The sequence below is a fragment of the Megachile rotundata genome, chromosome 15 (genome assembly GCF_050947335.1).
Source record: "Megachile rotundata isolate GNS110a chromosome 15, iyMegRotu1, whole genome shotgun sequence".
Taxonomy (NCBI): Eukaryota; Metazoa; Arthropoda; class Insecta; order Hymenoptera; family Megachilidae; genus Megachile; species Megachile rotundata.
The window spans coordinates 14,212,979-14,236,891 of NC_134997.1; the positions used below are offsets into that span (position 1 = coordinate 14,212,979).

A 23,913-nucleotide genomic window follows, 5' to 3' on the forward strand; every position below is an offset into this window, starting at 1 on the left:
GCGGTGCATTCGAATCATTTCCAATATGGCACCACGACCCACGTGAATTCCTAACCTATCAAGAGTTGTTTACATACAAAATTGGATTTTATAGTATTATTGCTCAAACATATATTATGGGTGAAAAGATGAACACCGACGAGAAAGTAACTAGAGTAGAAGACATACTCAGCAATATATCTACGGTTACCGAGACAAGTACACCAAACTCAGAATTGAAGGTTAAAGCCAAAAAAGAAAAATCAGCTGTACAACAAATTCCAAAAGGGAGACCAAAATCTGGTAGGATATGGAAGGAACAGAAGACACGGTTCGTATTAAAAGTTTATAAAATTTACTGAGAATTATTGCAAGTTCATATTTTTATTTTGTGAATAGATTTTCATCTATCGTCAAAACACGTGGCATACGCTTATCGTTTGAAAAAAAGAAGAAATTGAAAGAAGACCTGAAACGTGCTAAAGAAATGACACGGGAAAACAAAGCGAGGAAGCAGGCAGAGAAGGAGGCTAAAAAGAACAGGAGGAAAGCAAATTTGAAACGTGCTGAAGAGAATAGGAAAAAGGGTGAAGTTGTACAAGTTGTAAGTAGTCTACCTTAATATTTTATATTAACCAATAAATATTGTCTTAAAAGTTTGGAAAAAGGACAGAATTAAGGTTAATCGTGATGTTCTCTTCCAGATCACAAACACTACAAAATTGAAGAAAATAAAGAGGAAACATCTTAGAATGATAGAGAAGAGAGATACACTTAATTTTTAGTTTAATTTTTAGAATAATTAGGTACCTACATATTTATACTGATATATATTTTGTTTCTTGCAAATGTAAAAAATATTTTTTTGGTTTAAACATAATTTTAACAAAATTAATAATCGATAGTTCCAACCTAATTTTTAAAACATTACTTAATTACGATAGCTCTCCCTTCCGTCTTTTTACGAAGTCGCGAAGTTCATCCATAAAATTGCAATTCTTTTGATTAACCCACTGAAAACAAATCATGTTATATAAATATTGTTATAATTTAAGTTAAATATTTAATTATATGGAAATTACCATTGTTTTCACCCATTTTGGAAGATTCGCTTTGTACTCTGGTAATAAAAACCTGCAACAGTTGAAGCTCAATAATACAAGATTGATTTAGATTTTATTAAATGTTACAAACCTTTCGTCCACCAGTATAACTGCTCCCCAATCGTTAATATGCCTCAAACAGCGACCCAACGCTTGATTTAAAGCTCTAAATGCCTGTATGGAGTACCATTCTGTACCTCTTAACAGACCTTTCGCCGTATTAGCATCATTGTATTTAAATTTCATATCAATTACTGGATCTTTCCTCACCGGGAACGGTATCCCAACCTGTAAAAGAATATTTTACTGGACTGTTCAAATGTTCTGCTATTCAGAAATTGAAAGCTTTCAATATTTGAAACATTCTGAATTTCAAATATTTTATGCCTCTTTCAACGAATCATACGCCGAAGAACTTACACAAACAACGCAACGAGCCTCGTTATCTTTGAAATCGATTCCCTCGGCTACTTTACCCCTATAAACTGCTAAAAACAAACCACCGTTTATTTTTCCTATTGGTCCGGCCGATGTAGTCTCTATCACCTCACGATATTCGTTCATGATAAATTCTAGCTCACTTCCGTGACGTGGCTCTACGAATACTCGTTTGATCCTCGAGATTTCATTCCAAGTGGAAGTATGCTTCCACCTCTCGGTTTGTTTGTACATTACGTTGTACGAGGAAAAGAAACAAAGAACTCCATGGGGTATTGACTCACAAATACGCAGTAATACTAATCCTAGTTCATCCTGAAAATATCGGTCAAGATAGTATGTAGTACGACAGACTTTTATAGAGAAATAAATAACCATAAGGTAGAAACGTTACTTGAAAACCCCAACTGTTTACAGTCTGATAATTCGCTCTCAGCTGAATTCCATTCGGTCCTTTCGATATGCAGGTCGCGTAAACTTGTTCCTTTGGTATCACATGGCCGGCGTTCAAGATATGTGAAAATGTCGTATTCAGTTCGCTCTGGTAAGAGGCGGTAGGAGTGAGGGTACCCGAAGCTAGTATTATACATCGGACTGATCGAGACAGTGGCTCGAAGATCACTCCCGGATTCATGCAAATTAATTTCAGAGTCCGTGCACGGTGTTCTTGTTTTTTAAACGTTTGCCACGTATCCTCGGCCAGCTGAAATTTCGACGAAACATTATGGAATATTCGGAAATATAGGACTAAGTTACTTGGATTAACTTTTACACTCACAAATTTAAAATCTTTGACCGTGTTTTCGATCACGCATGCTCTGTAATCGTTCACGTATTGGGGCGTAGTGATCATTCGCATAGAGAACCCCAAATGTCCTAACGTCGTTTGAGTACTGGGAGAGATAATCGGCTTCAAGTTCTTTTGATGCATCCGGCTCTCTTCCTTCATATTGTTTACGTCAGCCATTGCCGCGTTGCAGGCTGCCAGAAACTCTTTATACACGGATTCCCCGAGATTGTGCATGTTAAACAACTCGAGTAACTCTGCACCGGTCCAGTACGGACTGGATGAAGTGTCGGTGATGTTGTCCTGATGAAGAGAACATATTCTATCGCTGTCAGGGTATACATTATCTGGTCTAAATAAATAATAGAGAACCTACGACAATATCGAGACTGATGGTCTTCATGAACTTCACCAGTTTAAGAACATAGACTTTTATAGTATTGTAAGTAGCGAAATCATCCTCCCTTTGTTTCGTGAGGGCTTCACATTCGGTCGCGACAACCACGAGTTGATCCTCGCGAAACGCCACGCTTGCCACCTCTCTGCAAATGTCTTCGATGTTGTGGGCTTCGTCGAGGATGACCACTTCGTCCTTTAAGTCGATTTGCATCTGCACGCGTCAGGAAATTCGTTGAAAAATTATTAAATCTCGAACAGACTTCGAAAACGCACTCGATGACTTACGCTCTCGCGGATGTCAGGGTCGATGATGTAATTATAGGGGCAGAAGATAATATCCGCGAATTCCATCAAATTCCTGGCTGCGAAATATGGGCAGATACCTTCCTCTTTTCCTATAGTTACCAAATCTTCGATATCCCACGCCGAATTCACACCACGTATCTCCAAGGAGGTGAACGAGTTAATGGATTTCTTGTTGCTTTCGTTGTAAAACGGACATCTTTTACCCTAAACGATTATTTTCTTTTCAGTTCTTTTCACGAGTACATCTAGTCTTAAATTTCGTAAAATTAATTCAAATTAACCTTCAGAGGATCCAAAAGATCATTGCAAAGTTCCGTTTTATTTCTATTCGACTCTTGTATACACGTATGCTCTCGACTGCTCAAAATGGTCATTCTAGAAAAGGTCATTGAACGATTTGACATGCATGCAATACATAATTAATAACAGCAGATTCTAGAGTTCCTCACTTTTTCTGTTTGTAAGCGGTTTTTCTCAATTCCCTTGTAACTTGTTGGATTTGTTTGTGCGTTCGAGTACCGTAATATATTTTAGGAATTTTGGATCTTTTACTAAAAATCATATCAATTTGTATTATCCATTAAGTAAATAAGAGAATTTAATATTCCGAATAATGGCATTAAAATTCTCACGTAGGTTCGTCGAACTTCTTCAAATACTCTTCATCGTAAGCTTCACATGTGTATAAGACTCCTGCACCGCAATCGTTAAAATCTCCATCGTCTATCGGATTAACGTCTGAAATTAAAATCACGTCGCAAGGTATCTTAAGAAACGCTCTCTTTATTCGTTTATAGTTCGCATCGAGAAAATAGCAGGGTGTGCTGCATCCCTTATCTCATTCTTAGCCTTCCTCGTACGTGCGCGTAGTAAAAAACGAAGCGAAATTAAAAAGAAAGCTAAAGGGAAAAACGAAGATAGTATTAGATCGCAGAAAAAAGAAAGATGACAAGGGGCGAAGGAAGGGTAGCGTCTATTTCGCATGATCCTCGACGCGAGCGATTTCTAAGGGGTCCGCTCGAGACCGGCTGAAAAGGATTACGCTTATTTAGGGAGTTCTTCGCCGCTGAAAGGATCCGCTGCAGAAAAAGAGACGGAGAATGTACCCTTGCCCGGCCTCCCCCTCGTCCCTCTGTCCCTCCTCGACGGGCTATTAATGCCGTGAAACTCGGAGCGAGGACGAGCGAGAGGAATGTCAAAACACCGGGATCGGGATCGGTGGCAGGTGAAAGGGCAGAGAGAATCCATTGAGCGGGATCAATAGGGGTGGGTTTTATCCACCCTCTCGCCGGATGTCGACAAAAGCGAGCCGGCTACTCGAAGGAAGGCAGATGAGGGGGGTGAAGGAGTCATAGAAGAAGAAGGGCCGGGGGTCGGTTTAATCCTTTCGTGCGATTTACCAAGTCAGAAAAATAGAAATGATCGTAAATGACGATGAAAGAAGAAGGTATGAAATGGATGTTTATTCGTAAGCGGATTCCGGCGATCGAGCCGATTCCACGCGGAAACAGTCCTTGAAGAGGAAAAAAGGAAGCGGCTCTCGAAGAAGAATCGTGCTACGAGATGATGCTACCGATGAATTCGTTCCGTGAACGAAGGTGAATAACGTCTGTCTTCGTGTCTTTATGCGACCCCGTTCTTTTCCCGTTTTATTTAACGGTCTAACGTCTTTTTCACGCGGTCTTTTCGTTCACGGGTTCAATTCAATTTAACCCTTTAACCACTGCGAAATTTATGACTTATAAAGTCATAAAGAGATATCGAATCGATCTTGTACCGCAACGAAATAACTCGATACTCTTCGACAAATTGCGACGAGTTTCGAAAGGAGCGATCGAACTTTTTGAAGAAAATAGTCGGGCCGAAAAGGATGGGCAACTTGCCGTTTTTCATAGACGAGACACGAGGGATGATGGCGAGGCTGAACCTCGAGAGTGGTGTTGATCGTCGATAGAGGAGGCACGGTCGCGGCTGGTTGATTGTCGAAAGGGGGTGAGAAGAGAGAGGCTAAGACAGGAAAAGCGGGACGGGGCCAATCAGAACGGGGACTTTGAGGGTGTCGTTGCCAGGCAACGAAACACACCCCAACACCCGAGGGGAGAAAACCCCAAGGGGGTATCATCCAACGATACAGTCGACGCCGAAAGTTATCGCACCCTCGAGAGACGCCCCCTTCAACGTCGCCATCGAATTACCGACTACGTCCTGCGGACACTTGCGGGCTCTTGCCTCTTCAGGGATGAACAAGCATCGATGGTAATCGCAAATGGAGGATAACGTTCATGGACTATAACGTCCATTAATTTTACATTTATTTCTCTTCGACATCGTTTTATTTTAAAATATTTGATTAACGAAATATTTGTTTGTTGTATTCCCTAGTAATTTTACCTTTCGCTCTGACAACCGTGGATCGATTATCGAATAATGTCAATTTTCAGTCGATGCACAGTCGGCGTATGCATCAAATGATTCATTAAAAGCATCATCAATTTTTCGTAAGCTTCTGCTCGAATTAAAATTATCCGTCTGTTACCGATGGTTCGACCAATTAATAGCATAAAAATACGAACAAGCTCAAAGAACATTCTATATGTACAGTAGTTACAGACCTTTTGAAATAATAAACGAGTAACGCCATGACCGCAGATTAATATTAATCATTAATCGATCTCGCTGAACGCGAAATCGAGGTCAAGACACGTTATCGAGCATCGTCGAATGAATCGTTCACTGTGCCCGCTTTCTTATCAGTGAACAATTCCGGTCGAAGGAGAGAAAAAAGGAAATCGAGCAGGACAATACGTTATCGTGTCTCGCGGCGTATTTCGTTTCCATTCATCGTGGAGAGCATGAATGAATCGTTTCACGTCGATCACTCTTTCCGTATCTCTCATTTCGCCCTTTCACCCTTTCCGCTATGAATCGCGAATAAATAAACAGTTGATGCGCGAGCACAAAGCGGCCGATTCTTTGATTTTTATCATTGACAGCAGAAGGCGATCTTGGCTCGCTAATTAATAGATATCGTAGGCTCTCGATTATTCGAAGACAGTAGGAACAAGTTCGGTCCATTTCACAGATACAAAACTTCGCGACTTTTCATATCGAGGAGGCAGCATAATATCGGTTTTTATTATGCCACTTGGATGTTGCAAGATAACATTAGAAAAAAGTGCATGGATTGAGCTAACCAATTTTCTTCCCCCGTTCGCCAGCTTCCTTTCTCGTTGTCCTTATTCTCTTTCCCTTGGATCCTCGTCAATTTTCGAAATACGTACGATGCCCCCTCGCGTCCAACCACTCTGTTCTGACCAACGACAAATGAAAATCGATCGGTCGGGGCCATTGTACATGCATACGCGCGTCGAGGATTAGAAATTCTGCGATCATACCCGCCGCGATTGTCAACAAAGGGATTACGCGAATTTAAATGATTGTTTCGCTGCACTTTACTGTGCATCGTCCATATGTCGAGGACTGGCCTCGCATTGTGTCGTCGCGATTCGTCCGCGCAGCGGGTGGATCGCGAAAACCTGGCTATTTCAATGCGAAATTTCTGCGATGCTGCGTTCGAACGGGGACAGCTGCTAATTAATTCGCGAGATTTCTTTTTTTCCGTTTTTAATGATTCGTCTGGTGCAGACGCGCGTCAAGAATATCAAAGCTGCCACGTTCTGAAGCTGATTACGTTCCGCTGCGATTCGTGCGAGGCCTGTTTGTAATTGAAAAATGAAACGGAACGGACGAAACCGTACAATTAGCGAAATATATTCTAGACATTTCAATCGGGGAGTCGAACAGGGAGAGTCCCGCACAGATCCGATTAAAATCTTTCACGCAAATTGTTAATTTTTATTCGTTCGCATGACTGTTTTTTCGCGTAACATTTTAATAATTTCGCGAGTTTACGTGCTCGCTAATTGTTGGCTAACAACGAATTTTTCAAGGATGCTATAGGAAGAGAGTCGTCGAAAAGAAAACCGTTGTTCCTTAAAATTGTCTGGCCGGAGACCAATAATTGGGATCTCGGTTCACGGTGTCTTCCGGTGTTCTTAACGCGACTCGCCGCCAGGAGAGAGCGAGAAAGAGAAAAGCGAGGTGAGCCTCGAAACGAGAATGGTCTCCGCCTCCTCGTCCTCATCGAGAGGACTTAGAGTATTTGTTGTCGACGACAGCGGAGAAACGGGGGAAAGAAAGTCGAGGGCCAATTAATTCGTGGCTGCGGCTTGATTTAGCAAATCGTCGCTAATTGGTTTGATTGCGGTGCTTCGCGAGACTTTGTGGTCGGCGGAGACAAAAGCCGTATCAATACCCCAACCTCCCTGTTAATAATCTCTAATTCTCGAAGCAACTTCCAACCTTCTAACGCTCGGACAAAAGGAAGACCGAATTGACGCTACTTCGGTGGTGGAAGTAGAATTTTTCGCTCGTTCTCGCCGCTACTACTTATCTCCCAAAGACTAATTTCAACATTCTTTTTGTCTCACGAATTTTTATAAAAATAGCGGTTCGGGTTAATAAAATTGGCGTTGAAGATTGCTTGCCGACATTCAAGCTCGAATGGGTGTCTCGGGCAAGCGCCAAGGGGGTGCTCTTCCTTCCGGTCACAAAAGCAACACAAAATCGTTACATTCCTGGACAAAAGCAAATCGCTACCGTAGCGACGTAACAGTCGAGGAAGGAAGAAAACCGAGGGAGGAAGAGGCCGCCAAACAAAGGGGGTTGCCGGCGATCGAGGCCCTCTCAAGGTCCAAAGAAAGACGGCAAAGAGTCGAGTGGAAAATACAGTACGCATCCAGGGTAGCATCCCCTACGTGGAACGTTATTAGCACTCGCCTGGTCTCGCACATCCACCCAGTGACCTCGTCGCTGTGTTGGTTGCTGCGACTACAGAGGGTGGTCTGGGTGGGTGGAGAAAGGAGAGGAACACGCGAAGAGGGTCGAGAGAATGAAAAGAAGGAAAAAAGGAAAAAGGGAGCAAGAAGAAGGGTGGATGGGTGGAGAGCGATACGTGGAAGAAGCTGTTGTCGAGAAAGTGGAAGGGGTTGGAGCAGCTTCTGCTCGAGAGCACTATTTCTGGCGACCAGAGGGAGAAATGAAAGGGACAGAACGAGTACGAGAAGAACCGTCGAGAAAAGGGTGAAGGGGTGTCGGACGTGTTATTCTTAGGAAGAAAATGTCAGTTGGAGAAACGAGTTAAAAATTCAACGTAGAAACGCGACGAAGACTTTCTAGAGAAAGAAAAATACGGATAGAGAGAACGAAGAGGAGAGAATTTCTAATCGAGAATACTCAAGGATAAAGCAAATACGAGGGAAAAAGTATCCTATTCGAACGGGTATCGTCTACCCCTCCGTTATCCGGAAATAGGTCGAGCAAATAGGTAAATAAAAAAGCTAGAAGAAACCTCGAAAAAGCGTCAAATTAAAATGCACGATGAGGATTCCAGGTGGTTGATAACGGCCAAAGGAACGCGTACCGTCGAAATACTTTCGGTTGATATTACTCCTCTTTTTTTCTTCTTCTTTCCGAAGAGAAACGCGAAAATCAGGCGAAGAAACGTCGTCGTCGATATAGCGGGAAGAGAAAAAGTAAAAGTACACGAGAAGGAAGGAAACGGATAGCATCGAGGCAAAAAGGAAGCGGTCCAAGGAACAAAACGCGGCGCAAGAATCGAAAGAATCGTCGCGGAGTCGGAAAAATCGAGGATGAGGCGGAGAGGGATGGCCGAGAGAGTTCGAGGAGCAAAGAGACACCCCGAGAAACGAAGAGGGAAGTGTGTACCGAGGGACAGGAACCGGTGTTTGGCCGACGGGGGTTGGGCGAGGAGGGTTTCGGTCGTCATGGCGACAAGCAACCCCCGGGACCCACGGAGCTCGTCGCCGGGGTTGGTCGAAAAGGGTGGCCCAGGGCGTCTGTCAGGCAGGTTAGGCCGGCCGTATAGCCCGAATGTCACTCGACACAAGGGGGACACAAGGATGTCCTGGACGCGAAGGGGACAGAACGTCCGTCGAGCTGGCGGAGAGAGCGAGAAGCTCGGGTGCGAAGGGGATGGTGGTGTTGGGGAGGGTGAACGGAGAGAGAGACTCCAGAGAGCGGAGGAGAGGGTGCAGGCAGGCCAAGATGGCCGACGACGCGACACCCACCATGTCAATAACACCCTTCTTCGACGCAAAACCGAGCCAACCTCCCTTGCTGCACCCCCGACCACCCTCGCCTCTCGTTCCAGCTGCTTTCCTTCCGCGACCTTTCGTCAGCCAGCCTGGACTATACAGGCTGTCTCATGCAATTGGGACAACCTCGCTTTTCGTTCGTACATCCAAACTGCTTCACGAGTATTCTCGGATTCAGTTTATTCAATCTCGGACCACAATCGAAAACGTGCAATGTTTCATCTTCCTTAATTTGACAATTTTTTCTCGATAATTGATTGGCTTTTTTTTGGAAACGAAATGCTCGAATGTTGACGAAACTTCTAATCGCACTTAACAAATAAATTTACTGTCAGATAAAAAACTGCATCGATTAGTGCATCGAAAAGTGCAGAGTTCGCTGGAAAGAAAGATGCAAATTTACTTATTACTGAAATTAATGGAGAATTTTCAATTGTCCGAGATGTATGGAACAGCCTGTAGATTCGGCACGATGATGCGCTCTCTCGCCGCGATTTTCCCCGGCTTCTTGCCTCCGCTCGCGGTAATTAACGCGACGATCCCCTGCCACGAAGAAGAGAGAAAGGGCTGGAGAGAGCGAGAGGGAGAGAAAATTCGGAGGGGAAGCACTCGCGGAGGCCATTGCTGGCGAGGGCGTAATTCCGTTAAGTGTCTTCGTAAACTTCGTTAGCTGCATTTCCCGACATTACTCACCCTCCCGCATTTCCACGCACCCCGTGCAGAGCCACACGAACTCGATGCTCTGCTCGCGTACGTTCGATGCGCTCGCTTCACACGCTCAAAGTGCGAAAGTTTTTTTCGTCGTGTGCAACGGTAACTTGTTAATACAGAGACGATTAAAGGATATCCCTTTACGTTCCACCGACATAGAGCGTACTATACAATTCATTATTACGATTTCGATCGAATTATTCATTGTTTTTAACAAGTTTCAGCTTTCGAGGTATCGTACAATACGCGAAATCGTTCGCAGCCACTAAACCCCTTAGGGGGAAGGGATTCGATTTGCAATTCGCGTCATAATTAATGATTATCGTTATCGTCGCTGTCGTTGAAATGAAACTACAATCGAATTCGCAACATTAATACACGTTACATGTTATCAACAAAATTAATAACCGCACGGTGCATTCATTACAAGTACTCGGGCTATTATCAACCCTCGCTTAACATTCTAATTTAACAATAAAATCGCTTGATTCGGATCCATTTCGGTCAATTTCCAACGGACATCGTAGCGCCATTATACTCGATCCAAATGAAATCACGAACCTAATATAACGGCTAGGGAAGGACGTGTATATTTTCCCTCGAAACTGCTGTTATCGTCGAAGTTTGTCGATCACATTTAACATAAATTGCAATTTTCATTATCTATACACGATAATATGCGAGTACGAGGAAGCGGCATCGATGTACTTTACCAATCATATTGTTATAATCTATATTTTAATACAGTTTTTTATGAGACAGCAAGAAAATATAAAAGATGATATAATGTTTTATCGACGAATATCTCGATGCAGAAACGTTTCTTTTCTTCCGAGAGAATCGATTCGAGCTTTTCTTTCAAACGGACACGTGTTTCTGCCTTGAAAAGCAGATGTTGCAACAAAATCGACCGACTCTATTAAATATAATAACCAGCGAGGGTTTTCATGCCCGAACGGCTCAAAATGTGTTACGCAATATTCGTTGTTCCACTATCGGTCCAGGCACAATGGAAGCAAAAGCCTGGAAGTTCCGAACGATGTTTCGTTTCCGCCCGAAACGAAACTTTCCCGAGCGAATATTTTCGTCTTGCCTCGCGAATACAATTAACATTCATGCACGAGCGTCTTTTCTGCAAATCGCGTATTTTGTATCGTTTTAAACGGATAACGATTTACTTGCTTAACACGGCAGTTTGCAATAATGTGACTCATAATTAAATTAAATGAAATGCTTGTTTTAATAAAAAAAAATTAGTAAGGAATAATTATTACTTACTGGACTTCTGCTCCTTCTGCACTTGAGCTGAAACAAATGGAAATAAAATACATTAGAGGTATCACGAGAAATTTTGGGACATAAAATTAGTAGGCTTAAAAATTGTGTAATCCAATATTTAAAAAATTCGTTTCCGCGTCTTTATTAGCGGACAAAACTTGGGCAGCAACCTAATATTTTTCTCGTCAGGAGTGCCGACAGGATTATGGGCCTGTCAGAGGCCTAATAACTGGTCCCGCTGGGTCAGCACGCATCTGATACGGGAAACGGTGGCCCTTCTCTTTATACAGTGTGCGCATTAAACACTAATCGCAATGCGTACGATCGCTCGAGTATTGTACTAGTGCACGGAATCATCAAAGGCTGCCGACCAAGGGAAAAAGCTTTTGCGCAACGTATGGTAGCCGACCTCGTGAGACTTCTTTTTCCTCGACGGGATCACGCAAGCAAGAAGAAGAGTTTCTATCGATGCGATTCCACCCTCCCGACTCCACCCCTTTTCTTTGCGAAGGTCCTTCTTTGCGTTTACAAATCGCACGGACTAATTTCCGTTTCGCCGCTCTTTGGCAAAACGCGCTACACCTTTTGCTTCTTTAACAGAGTATCGGAGCTGACGGCAGTTATTAACTTTTTAACGAATTTTATTTACTTTACGTAAATTTTTAACTTTTAATTGCTGCCACGCGTTTAACCCTTTTAAAAGTTGTAGTTCAAAGCTGTCGGAAATGTAATAAATAGTAGAATATTATGAAATCAAATACTTTGTGGGAATGTAACGCGTTGATAAAAACTCGGTTAACGTTAAACTACTGACCGATTAAAGAGTTGTGCGTCGAAGCGAATTATAAAGAAGAGATTTTACAATTTAAAGTTCACTCGATTAATACGGATTATTGATAAACGTTCCAGTGACCGCTGCGTTCGAACTAATTTTCCCATGAATTTGTAATCGGAATCGAGTGTCAATCAGTTTTGATAAATTTGTTGGAATTAATTGCGTGGAACTACGCTCAATATTGAACCGTATCAGCAAGAAAACACGTGTTGCTAACGAACGCGAATTCAATTAAAAACTTGTATTCCTCTAACACGGTTATTAAAACGGTCTTTTCAGTATACCGACTTTTTAAATTCCAAATATTTTTCGTTAACAAATTTCAATGCCTACCATCGCTCTTCAATTCTAAATCACTCTTAACACTTTATCATTCGATACCTAATTAAGTATCTCGAGATATCCTTCTACACTTTCGAGGTTTATCGATCACGTGTCAAACTCTGACTGCAGCCAGCAAAAGAACGCGGCGATCGATCCACCGAATCGATCGCTGCATCAAACGAGGGTTTAAGAGGATCGAAGCAGAGTCACGATAGACAAATATCTAAGTAAGCAGCGTATTCGATTCGCAAGGGTCTGTATCGGCCATTTTCCATGATCGAGCCAACCCCTCGCGCCACAGGAACGTCCCTGCAATTTCCTCCATCGTTTTGGGTAGGGGTTGCGAGGCTTCTGGAAGAAGGGATCGTACAGGGCTCGTCCATGACGCGAGGAGGGTCGGTGGCACGGAATTTCAAGCCCGTGGGGACGGCCAGCGAGATATCCGAGGATATTATCCCTCGGGAAGCCGTGTAATGAAACCGTTCCGGCACCCCCGTGCTATTATCCCCTCGGCAATATAAGCCGGGGTGAGCCGGACAAGGATATAGGTGGCTGATACGTGGCGCACAGCTGCACCCCGCCACGCCCTCTTTTATATTTCATCCCTTAGCGAAAACAGCGAGGAGCAGAGAGGGGCAAGTTAGGGAGAGATAAGCAGAGAAGCAAGATAAGCCGTGTCAGCGAAACGCGACGTCATCGTCATTAACGAATCCGAATAATTGTCTGAGCCCTCCGAGAACCGAGCAACCGCCGCCATCACGCAACCCTTTACCGTTCAACGGTGGACCGACAAGGGGGTTAGACGATCGAGTCGAGACACTCGTTCGCTCGAGATTAACTCCTTGGCTCGTCCGCTTATTGCGATCGTTCTCTTCCAACGTTCGTTTCTTAACCGTTTACAACGTTGACGAACAGCTCCTCGTAATTGCTCAGAGTTCGCGACAACGAGAGTCGAAACGATACAACCCGAATTTCTACCCGGTTTAAATACTTTTCTCGTGAAAGCGTCGTCTGTCGAGCACGCGACATATAAACGCATAAAAATGAGAAGGCTGTTCGACAATACATGTAAACGATATCAATCGTTTTAGCATCGATGGAGGCCAACGTTCCAAGCGATCCATGGACCGATGGCAACCCCCGTGAAACGAGGACGACCAAAGGCAATGGAAGGAGAAGGGTTGATGGAGGGTTAAAAGGGAGGAGGGAGGAGGGTGGCCGCGGGGGTTTCGAGGGCTTTACGGTCCGCTTTCGATTCATTGTACAATAATATGACGGAAATGTCAGTCAATTAATAAGCATACCGAAGCTGACTAATTTCCGCCTTTGTTCGTTCCACGGCCGGGATGGATGAATAAGTGGCCATTATGCGGCTTTTATGATTGGTCAGATCCGTATCACGACAGCCGGTTCCGCTTTTATAAACCAGCGCCGGCACGTCGAAACGAAACTTCTCTTCTGCGGCGAACCTTTTTAACCGCGTGCACGTGCCGCCCCGTGAATATATCCTCGTTCTCCTTCGTCGTTTTCTTTTTCCCTTGCTCCTTCGTCCTCCTCCGCTCTCTATCCTGTTCTCTTTCTGGAGCCGCCTCGTATCCTGAAACTTTGCTCGCATCCTACGCTTTTGTTCGTCAGCTCGCGACGAATTCATGAAGTTCTCGCGAGTTTCCTAGCGGATCATCATTTTTTTACGATACTCTGCAGGATGAGCTTCGCCATACGAATTGTTTAGGCGTTCGAATTGGTCGTGGGTACAGTGCTTTTTCGCGACGCTTCGAACGGTATGTTACTCGATTTTAAAAGCGACGTAATTCGGCAAAACGAAACCTCGCGAACGACGAAATAATTAATTTTGTACATTATTACGTGCTCGTTTAAAGTACAAACGATAACGAGATCTGGAACGCGGAAAATTTTCCGCATTTTCACCCTTGTTTATTTCGGGGAGAAACAACGGAATAAGGACGGGGGCTAACAATTACGCCAGTCTTTGTCTCCCTTGACCTTCGCGAAATTAAGCTTCCACGGCGAAAAATAATTTACCGACGAGCAAACGTTGCTCTCCGTTGATTTCCCTGGTCGCCGCTGTTTGTTTTGTTTACGGTAATTAAATGTTCGTCTCTGACAACGTTTGGTCGAAAATGGAACCGTGATGCCGACCCGATTAGTCGAATTAACGAGAGTGATACACGGTAAAACCTCGCTAAATTACACCTCTTTCGGCTGGGCGCTTAAAAAGCAACCTCGGATTATTTGTCCATTTATTCGTTCACGCTAATGATGGCGTAGAATACTTTAAACAGGTGATTTTGGGATACGAGTCCTTATTTCTGGACGTTCCTATCGCTTTTTATTACAACGATATTTTCGATAACGCCGATTCCAAAACTATCCGACTACTGATACATAATTGCATCAATGTTCGTAATCCATAAATGCAATCGTTTTCGAAACCGAATCATAAAAGGGAGAAAAAAACGTCGAAGCTTCGTCATTCACGAAGAGAGAGAAGAAGGAGGAGAAGAGAATGAAAAAAAAGGTAGAACGAGCGCATGTCTCAAGGGTGCTTCGTGCGATTCCATCGCGAAGGACTCATCTTCGACGCAGCCTGAATACTATGGGCATTCAAAGCCCTTTTTTCCACGATAATTACACGCGAAGCCACTAATTACGGCTTTGCATGGTGTGCATCCATCGGTAAGAGGAAATGGAAGAAAGAAGGCGGAGGGTGGTGTTGAGCGAACGGGAGCCGAGGGGTTGCATATCGCGTAGAAGCGACTCGGTGGCTGGAGATCGTCGAAAGACGGAAAATGGAGCGGAAATTAAAACGTTCGCTCCCGGATTCCTTCGATTTTCTCCAAACGAATCGCCCTACATCTTCCTCGACCGATTTCGCTTTTTCCTTCTTCTCGTCGTATCGCATGAAAAATAAATGAAAATTTCTGCACGAATTTTGATTTTCATCGAACCACGAGTCTCGAATATCAATTATTTCGTTAAAAACTTCCATTACTACAACTTATAATAGCGAAAAAAGGAAAATTATAATGCTACGATCTCTCGACTCGATAGATGCACCAGGGGGATGAAAGAAGCATCCCCCAGCGATACGTTCGTTCCGATTTCCGTAATTAGAATATTAATCGCGAGCCTCCTCGATCTCAGCCTCCTTCGTCCCTTCAATTATGCATTCCCTTTCGATCACCCCTCTTTACAACTCGAGGGGTTGCAAGGCACAACTTCCATCTATTTTGTTTCCCTCGCGAACGCGTGCTTCCGTCGAATGATGTCGCGGAAGGGGTTGAAAACTACTGCGAAGATCAGCGACGCTTTAAACGTTTTCATTTCGTACCCACCGTCTTCCGCTCGCCCTTCCGGCTCTCTTTTTCCCTCGTACGAACTTGCATGCTGATAAAAGGGGATGAAAAAGAGAGAAAAAAAAAGATGGAAAGGAAAGAAGGGTCGCTATGGCGTCCATGGACCCGTAGCTGATTGGACGATGGCAAGGGTATGCATTTTTAGCCTCCCTTCGGATCTGCCCTCATTGTCATTTTAATTTCAATCCCCTCGGGGCCAACGAAGGCTGGAGCGAATCAGGGGCGAGAGCGGACGGGGTGCAGAGAACCAGCAGGACGCACGCACCCTTCGCAAGATTGCTTCGACTACTTGGTTACAACGGGGACGCTTTCGACCCCACTAACCGGGTGTCTCGACAAAAATTTTGGAAATTTTAACCGCTTTTTGCTTACACCATTTATCGAGTAACTTCTACTAGTGATTCTAATTTTACAAGTCGCTTCATGCAGACGAAATAATTTCTTACAATCTATTCGACAGTTCCAGTGATTGCAGCGAACAAGTTGAAAGCTTAGAATATCAGATGCATCAGAAGAAAGGGAGCACATAACGAGCAGTTCGCATCAAGTTTAAGAATGCACCCTGTCCACGGCGGTATCGAAGAATCTAGTGCCGGGAGTGTCTCGGGGGCGAGAAAAAAAAGAGCCTGTCCAGACCCTGTCGTCGCGTCGTTCTTGGCCGAAATTAAACGAGCCGCGGTTCATCCCTCAGCCAGCAGCTTTTATTCGATTCGCGATGCGACAGCCGAGATAGCCGACACACCGTGGCGTTCATTCGGTCTCTCTCATCCCTCGAGTTGCCTCTGAAAGCTTTTCCACCGACAAGAGGCCTGAAGAAAGACACAAGCAAGAGGAGAACCGTGAAGGAGTAACAGAGACGAGGGGTGGAACACGAGAATACAAGAAAGAGACGAGGCAAAGAAGCGAAAGAAACGATAGGGGACAGATGAAGCGAGATAGAAGGACTACGAGGGTGAAAGAAGGAGGATGGCTGATGTTCCATCATGGGGAATGAAAATCAGAGACCCCCTGGGGGCTCGGAATTAAAATGGCTGTCACACGCAACCGGGGGTTGTGCTCTTCCTGCGGAAAAGCCGAGAGGAGACGGCATGAAAAGAACCCCTTCTTTCCCTCCGTTCCTACCCTCTTCCGTATTTCTGCCACATTTTTTTCCCCTCATTACCTTATCTGTATCCTCTATTTCTTTCCTTTTTATTTATTTTCCGTGTTGTCTTCGTTTCTTCTTTTTCCGTTGTTATGCTTCGAGAAAAGGGTGGAAATATTGGAGTCTGTTTTTCGGTGATTCGTTGTCGTGGTTTTCGTTGCGAGTAACGGGGCGGCCGATCGTTACATTTTTAATTAATTTTCGCGGTTAATTTTGGGCTGGGTTGTCGGACGCTCGAGTTCCAGTGATTTTGAACGGGATAATTATTTGGTAGCAATGCGAAAATGGAATTTATGTCAGAACACGAGCGTACCGAAAAGACGAAACTGGGTTAAAGTAAAATCCCGAAGTTGATAGAGCATGTTTCGTCGAATAGGTTGCAATTATGCGTCAAGGTATCCGAAATTCTTCTTCGCAAATTCTGAGTTAACAACTAGAAGTAACGATTAAAAGAATTCTCAGATTTTCGAGAAAAAGAATCGCGAGCTTTTAAATTAGAAAACGAGACCAGCAAAGCGGCAGCGATCTAGTGCTTTACTCGGCTTCTCTCATACAGTATTTCATGAAACCAAACCGAACAGAGCCACGTTACAGTTAATTGGAAATCAACCGTGATCGTGTTTACTCTGCTCAAAATGATATCAAAGGGGTGGAAAGCATCGATTATAACGAGCACGGAATCGTTTCGATACGGGATAACCGATGTCATAAGCAGAAACTAAACAACTGTCGTTGAAACGAACTCCTTTAAACGAAAAATGAAAAGAACGAACGAAAAGTAACGAAAAAAAGAAAACGTAGAAAGAAAAAAGAAGCAACTCGTCCTACCCCGAAACATCGCGGCCTTTCTTCGCCGCGAGGCTAGACGAGGGGTTAATTTCCGTTCCCTCCGTCAGGGTTGGCCAACGCACGCGAAAATTGCGCCTTTTTTTCGCGAGGCTGCCTTTTTCCCGGGCGTATCTGGCGCGCGATATCTCGCTACGCGCCGTCTTTTCTTCTCATTACCCGTTCTACCAGCGTCGTTCATCCCACCCCTATCAAGCCACCCTCTCGTCGTTGGTTGAGCGTCGCCCGTGCAGCGTCGTCATCCACCCCTGGCTTCACTGACTCATCGGGGGCGTCTAATAATGTCGCCAGCCAGGCGTTCCGCGTTCCAGCCCCGTTTCAACCACCCTCCTCCGCGTTACGGACAACGGGCTGGAGGCAGCGGGGTAAGAGGTTGGCGAACGACGACGACAAGATAAAGCCAGAGAAGACGGACGAAGAGAAAAACAGGCGGTGGTGCGAGGAGACAGTGGAGGGGCGGAGAGACAGGTGAAAATGTGAACAGAGGGAAAATACGGGGGTTGAGGGTGAAAGGGCGACCAAGAGACAGAAAGGGTGAACCGGGGAGAGGGAGAGAGAGAGAGGAAGAGACTGCACCATCTCTGTTCGCCGACAAAATGAGCCTCGCCAGCCACCGTACTACCCCCAGCAACCATGCAACCCCTTCGAAACCCACCCTTGCAACCCCTGACGATGCAGTCGCGGGAAAAGCAGCGAGAAAACGATTCGCGCCACCGGCTCGGATCTCTTTCTCTGTCTACGGGGAAACTTTTCCATCGGCTTGCTAACTTGTCCCGCGATTGTTTCATCCCTTCCTTCCCGTCTACCTATCCTCATCATCCCCCTTGGCTACCCTCTTCGAGTTTTATTCCTTTGTTCGCGAATTTTGCTCGCGTCGCTCCTACGTGGCTACTCGCTCGGATTTTCGGCCACCGTCTTTCAGCGTTTCACGTCGTAACTACTTTCGGAAACAACTGAAATTCATTCGGTTTAGAGAGCTTACGCGTATCAACGAATTGCAGATTTAACGTTTCCCCGAAATTATCAAATATCCCTGGGCTAGATATAATATTAGCGACAATGTAACAAATTGCGAGTCCATTTAAAGGCATTAACAGGGTCGAAAAACGTTGAATACTTTAATAGGTAAAGGAAAGCGACACCACGTAAATCGAGTCTCGCAATATACGTAAAGCCGGCTTCCTGATATTGACAGGAACCGGCGGACTTGTTCCCCTACCGCGGGGGTTTGCTTTGCCCTTATACTGCCGGTGACACGTTGCGCAGATAGGTGTGGTGCGCGGGTCTGTGTGTAGCCACCCCCTGTCAACCCCGTGGTCCGTGCGCGAACGCGTATGCGTGAAGCGGACCGTTGGATCCGCGACAAGCGGCAATAATTAAGCAGAAACTAAATAAAGGATCCTCTCGTGCTGCAATTTGTCGGGTGTTGCCGAGTTCTCGCCATTCAAATTTAACGAAAATTTCCTCGTTGCAAAATCACGACATTTTCAGAATTTTCGCATTACAAATATTGAGAAACGAGCTGTGAAATTTTACAATTTTCCAGCTTACAAATTTTCGCGTTATTACCAAATTTTTAAGTTATTATATCATATCTGGTAAGGTACTCGATGATTAAGCGAACTGTGTCGAAGCATCATTGCGAGCAAACAGAAAGATTAAGTTACTTAAGTAATAACGAAGAAGTACGTCACCGACTTTTCTGATAATAGAGCGAACAATTTTCATGCTGAAGTATAAAAAATGTTACATTCATTTTTATCTATTTTTATATTAACTTATAACGGCACATTACACGCAAGGGGAAACGCAAAAAAAATGTATTCATAGAATAATTTTAATAAAAATAGCTTCATTAAACTAGATCTTCGTGGATAGAAATACCTAAGCTCGTGAACAGGGCGAAAAATATTTGAATGGTTAAGAATTTCTATTCAAACGCGCGATCTACAAATTGATCAACTAAAATTTTCAGAGAAATTTCCAAAGCAAACGAACTCGTCGAACTTGCAAATTTGCAAACTGCAGCGTAATCCAGAAAATTCGCGCGCTGCGTGTTACTTTCGTTTTCCTGCAATTACAAATATTGCGAGGGGATTAATTTGATTTCTCTTCACCTAATGTTGTCAATAATAATTAACTGACGGTTCAAGTTTCTCTCGATCCAACGGAAAATCAGATTATTTGCATTTTACACTTCGTTAAACGAATTGAAATATTAGTAACCTCGGGCTTAACGAACGCCCAGTTCGTTTATTTACGTTTTAATTATTCCCTCGTTCTCTTCGTTCCTCCGCATAAATACACTCTTAAAATTCCCCACTGTACCAAACAACTTTATTATTTTATTTTCGTATCTTATTACGTTCGTTACCATAATATATGTACATTGAAAAAAAAAATTGAGAACCGCAGTTTTAAACCGTGTTGATTCAACACTGTCTTGCGAACGAATAAATGTTTATTCATCCATTTCGCGTTTCCCATCTTTTCTCGCTCTTGTTCCTGCTTTCAATTCGAATCGACGTTTTATTGTTTCCAGATAAATTCTCGTTATTTTAACAAATTCGTTAAATCCAACCGGTATAACGAATCTATTTTGTTCATCGAAGCTTCCTTTATTAAAGGATTTTTCACCCTTTCGGTATAAAATTACCGAACAAAAATTCCCAGACTCATCGGAGAATCTCTTACCGTTTTATTTCTCGATTTCCGCTTTTCGTGCGTTAAATTAGCGAACTGAAAATCACTTGTAAGCTGTCCATTATACTATGTATTTCATCGTGGCTCGCGAACGTTTCGTAGAAATTGACGTCAATCCTTCGCGTTAAATAAAACCGGAAACGCAGAGGTTACGTTCACGACGTAGAAGATTAATTTAACCGAGCGTTGATCGTTTAAATCGCAATTATCCCCACGTTCCTCCGCGAGTTTCGTGCGGCATGGTTTTGTTCAAAGAACCACCTTCGCGGCACTACCTTCTCCCTTTCTGTTTCCTTTTTTTCGTAATTCAATCCATTGCGTTCCCTTTTTTAGAGATGAATTTTACCTTCTAAACGAAGCCAATTCCCCTCGAAATTATTTTCCGAGGATTTATGTTCAACCAGGCTGGAAAAGAGAAATTAAATTTACATGCGTTTCATTAAACATCGATTAATGCGTCACGCTTCATTTTTTTGCTTATACAGAAGATCATGAAATAGAATCGAAAAACGTCGATAATAAGAAACGAACAAAATTATCAAAGCGAGTATCCTCGATTACAAGAGCATCGATAAAAGTGACCGAAAATAAATAACGACTGGAGGGGGTCGGTCGCGTTGAAACCGCGCCTCCGCCCTCGAAATCGGGCTGGAGGCGAGTGACTATATTTTGACTTGTACATCGTTCATTCTCACCCCGCGAAATATAATCTCGCCGATCGCGTACCGCCATCAAGTAGCAATATCCTGGAGTAGACACGTGCAACGTCGGACAAAGCGCTTCGATTTCGATGATAGCGATCAAAGTAACTTTGTTCGCGGTTCGCCATAACCCGTATTCTATTCGTCGATCAAATTGTTTCTCCCTCGTGTTCTTCCTCCGTCTCGAAATATCACCAAAAATTTGTCCCTTTATCTTTCCAGGAAAACACGGTCTCTCTAACAGATTTAATAAAGGATGCACCATATTGCGAACAATCTTAATTAAAATGTACAGATAATTAAAGGTATGTTTGTAAAGTATTTACCCCGTAAAAGTTTTGTAAAGTGTATTAAAATAAGAGGGTGAAAAGACGAATCGCGTTCGAAATACTTGTGGACGATAGTGTACGCGTTAGGATGCCAACGAAAGGAAGAAATTGCCAAAAAGAGGCTGGAATAAGGGGGTGAGACGAGCGTCAGCGAGATAGGAGGGAATTTCATATAAATCGAGTTGGCCTTCCCGTGGAGGGTGTCGGTGCGTCTGTCCACCATATTGATCGCGAAGGCACCCTGGCTGCCTATACACCCACCTGTACACCCACACGTTCACCTCGACACCCTCGCCACTACACCTACATTAATCGATACACATACACATACACGCATACGAATGAGGCAAGAGGGAGCACCCTCTCTGGTGGTGCACATAACGTATAATACATGCACACGTGCATGTACACCCCCGTCCATAAGTCATGGAACACTTACATCGCTTCGCCGCTACCTTTAAATTAGAATAATTTATAATTATTCGCGTACAACCAGGATGCGCACCTATCGTATTTAATTCAAAGGTGCATGGAAGCGACTGCATTATAGGATTCATCTATTTTCACATCATCCTGTAAGTCGACGCTTCGGGGACTTTGGGTAAAGTTAATTGGCATTTTGGTGACGTGCACTGCCGAGCTAAGCTAGAAAAAATGGTGATATGGAGAGTTCGACACTGTTAGCACAACTGTGTGTGCTCCGGAAAATTGTACGGTCGAATATGTAAAATGTCTCGTGTAGGATACGCGGAAATCTCGGATGATATAGGTCGCCATTTTCCCTAGGGAGGTTTAGCTCTCCATTGTACACTGCAGAAAGTTTCCTATACAATTCGCCGGGTAATCTCTTCTGATAGAAAAATAAAGTGTTGCGGTCATCAACGTGTTAAGCGTCGATAACGGAAACGAGAAGAATCGTCGAACCCCTAATAAATAATCGAGATTTCTGTTAATTCCAGGAGGTTAAGGTGTCCCATGACTTTTGAGCGGTAGTGTATGTAGCAGAGGGAGGCAGAAGTACATAGAGATCCGTTACAGGACGAGGTTTAGGGGGTGGTTTTCACCCTACGGTCCAGAGGGGGCTGTCGGCTGGCGCCGGAAAGAGGGTTGGCGGGTGCCGCGGGTGTGGGCGAAGAGGGGTGGCCCTAGTTGGGCGGTAGGGTGGTTAAAAAGAGAGGGGTAGGAGAAAGAGACGGAAGTAGCTCGGGTGGCGTTGGAGCCGACACTCACGGGTGCCGGCGTTTCCATGGCTACCACCACCCTCGCTGTGAACAAGCCCTCCACGTCATATTGGCATAGTATATTCCCCGCACCATAAAGCCAAATAATCTACCGAGTGATCCAATCTGAGGGGCCGCGATGGTGGCATGGCGTACGCTGCACAGCTGCGACGCGACGCGCCACGCGCTCGATATGTGCCATGAAACTTTCGAAATAAAGCGACAAATGGGGACTCGCCAAACGAACATTGGAATCATGGGGCTTGCCCCTTTTATGGGGCTGGACTTCTACGATCATTCTGACTTCGACGAGGGAGTAGTTAAGAGCATGGGATTTGCCTTTGGTGCTCGACGTTCAATTTCGAGTACCGAACCTTCCTTTCGATCCTGTTCCTGCCACTAATTTTCCTGCTTAGCTTTACAAACAAAAAGATATCATTGTGGCCAATTAATTGATTTTGTAATACGCGAGGGGACTAGAATATTAGTAACACTCTCGGTCCGATTATTATTGTTGATTCATACTGTACACGATCTTTATGCAGTAAAGACACACGTAAGACAGAGCTTTCTCCTGTTCTTGTGCGAGTTTCAAAACCCCTAGAAACCCTGAAGAACACTTGCCGATGGAGTATTCGAGCCTCGACTTCGCTACATTCTTATTTCAAAACCCTGTATCCATAATCTTTGTAACTTTGAAACAAAAGTCTAAGAGGCTTGTTGAACTTTCACGGATCACTTGACTCTTATAGAAGCACGTATGTAAAACGCGTACTGCTATAAATAAAAAAGCAAAACCACCGATATAAACTTCTCGTTACGTGCACGATACAAATTATTGGAACTGTTGTTAACGGCCATGAAAATATACGTACGAATACTGTAAATAAAATTCTGAGTACGGAAATGACACAATATCTTTAGTAAGAGAATTCTTTGAAAAACAGATTAAAGTATATCCAATCTCGAACTGCTCGAATCAATCATATCGAATTAATTGCAACACTGAAACAATCGATTTCAATTTGCAGAAACAAAGGGAAGATTTAAATATTTATATGCACTTCTCCAGTGTTCGAAAATTGTTTATACATTCATAGTATTCTATCGTGATAAGCGAGCCATCGGGCGTATATTCAGAATTTATCAAATCTATAAAACGAGCAAGAAGAATTTACTTTTTCGAGCGTGTACGAAGTTGGAAAGCAAGCAAAAACCGACGAGAAACGATTTATTCGCGAAACATTGAACGACGCT

The 23,913-nt window shown here is 43.9% G+C and overlaps 2 protein-coding genes across 2 annotated transcripts in view; one reads left to right on the plus strand and one right to left on the minus strand.

The window, feature by feature from the left end:
* The first annotated feature begins 116 nt into the window (after positions 1-116).
* On the plus strand, positions 117-1,143 carry LOC100880903 (coiled-coil domain-containing protein 86). The gene is made up of 3 exons (XM_003703409.3): positions 117-310; positions 379-583; positions 684-1,143. Exons 1-3 carry the CDS (start codon positions 117-119, stop codon positions 762-764), a joined length of 480 nt encoding a protein of 159 aa, XP_003703457.1. The 3' UTR covers positions 765-1,143.
* LOC100879151 (Fanconi anemia group J protein homolog) overlaps positions 749-23,913 on the minus strand; it is a 46,153-nt gene continuing 22,988 nt past the window's right edge. Inside the window, exons 4-15 of the mRNA XM_012285730.2 lie at positions 11,178-11,204; positions 3,645-3,750; positions 3,462-3,563; positions 3,294-3,387; positions 2,992-3,216; positions 2,684-2,917; positions 2,299-2,610; positions 1,915-2,223; positions 1,503-1,835; positions 1,174-1,370; positions 1,062-1,113; positions 749-992 (exon numbers count right to left, since the gene is read on the minus strand). Coding sequence (XP_012141120.2) covers positions 915-992; positions 1,062-1,113; positions 1,174-1,370; positions 1,503-1,835; positions 1,915-2,223; positions 2,299-2,610; positions 2,684-2,917; positions 2,992-3,216; positions 3,294-3,387; positions 3,462-3,563; positions 3,645-3,750; positions 11,178-11,204 — 2,069 coding nt within the window. The 3' untranslated portion in view covers positions 749-914. The remainder of the gene's footprint in view (positions 993-1,061; positions 1,114-1,173; positions 1,371-1,502; positions 1,836-1,914; positions 2,224-2,298; positions 2,611-2,683; positions 2,918-2,991; positions 3,217-3,293; positions 3,388-3,461; positions 3,564-3,644; positions 3,751-11,177; positions 11,205-23,913) is intronic.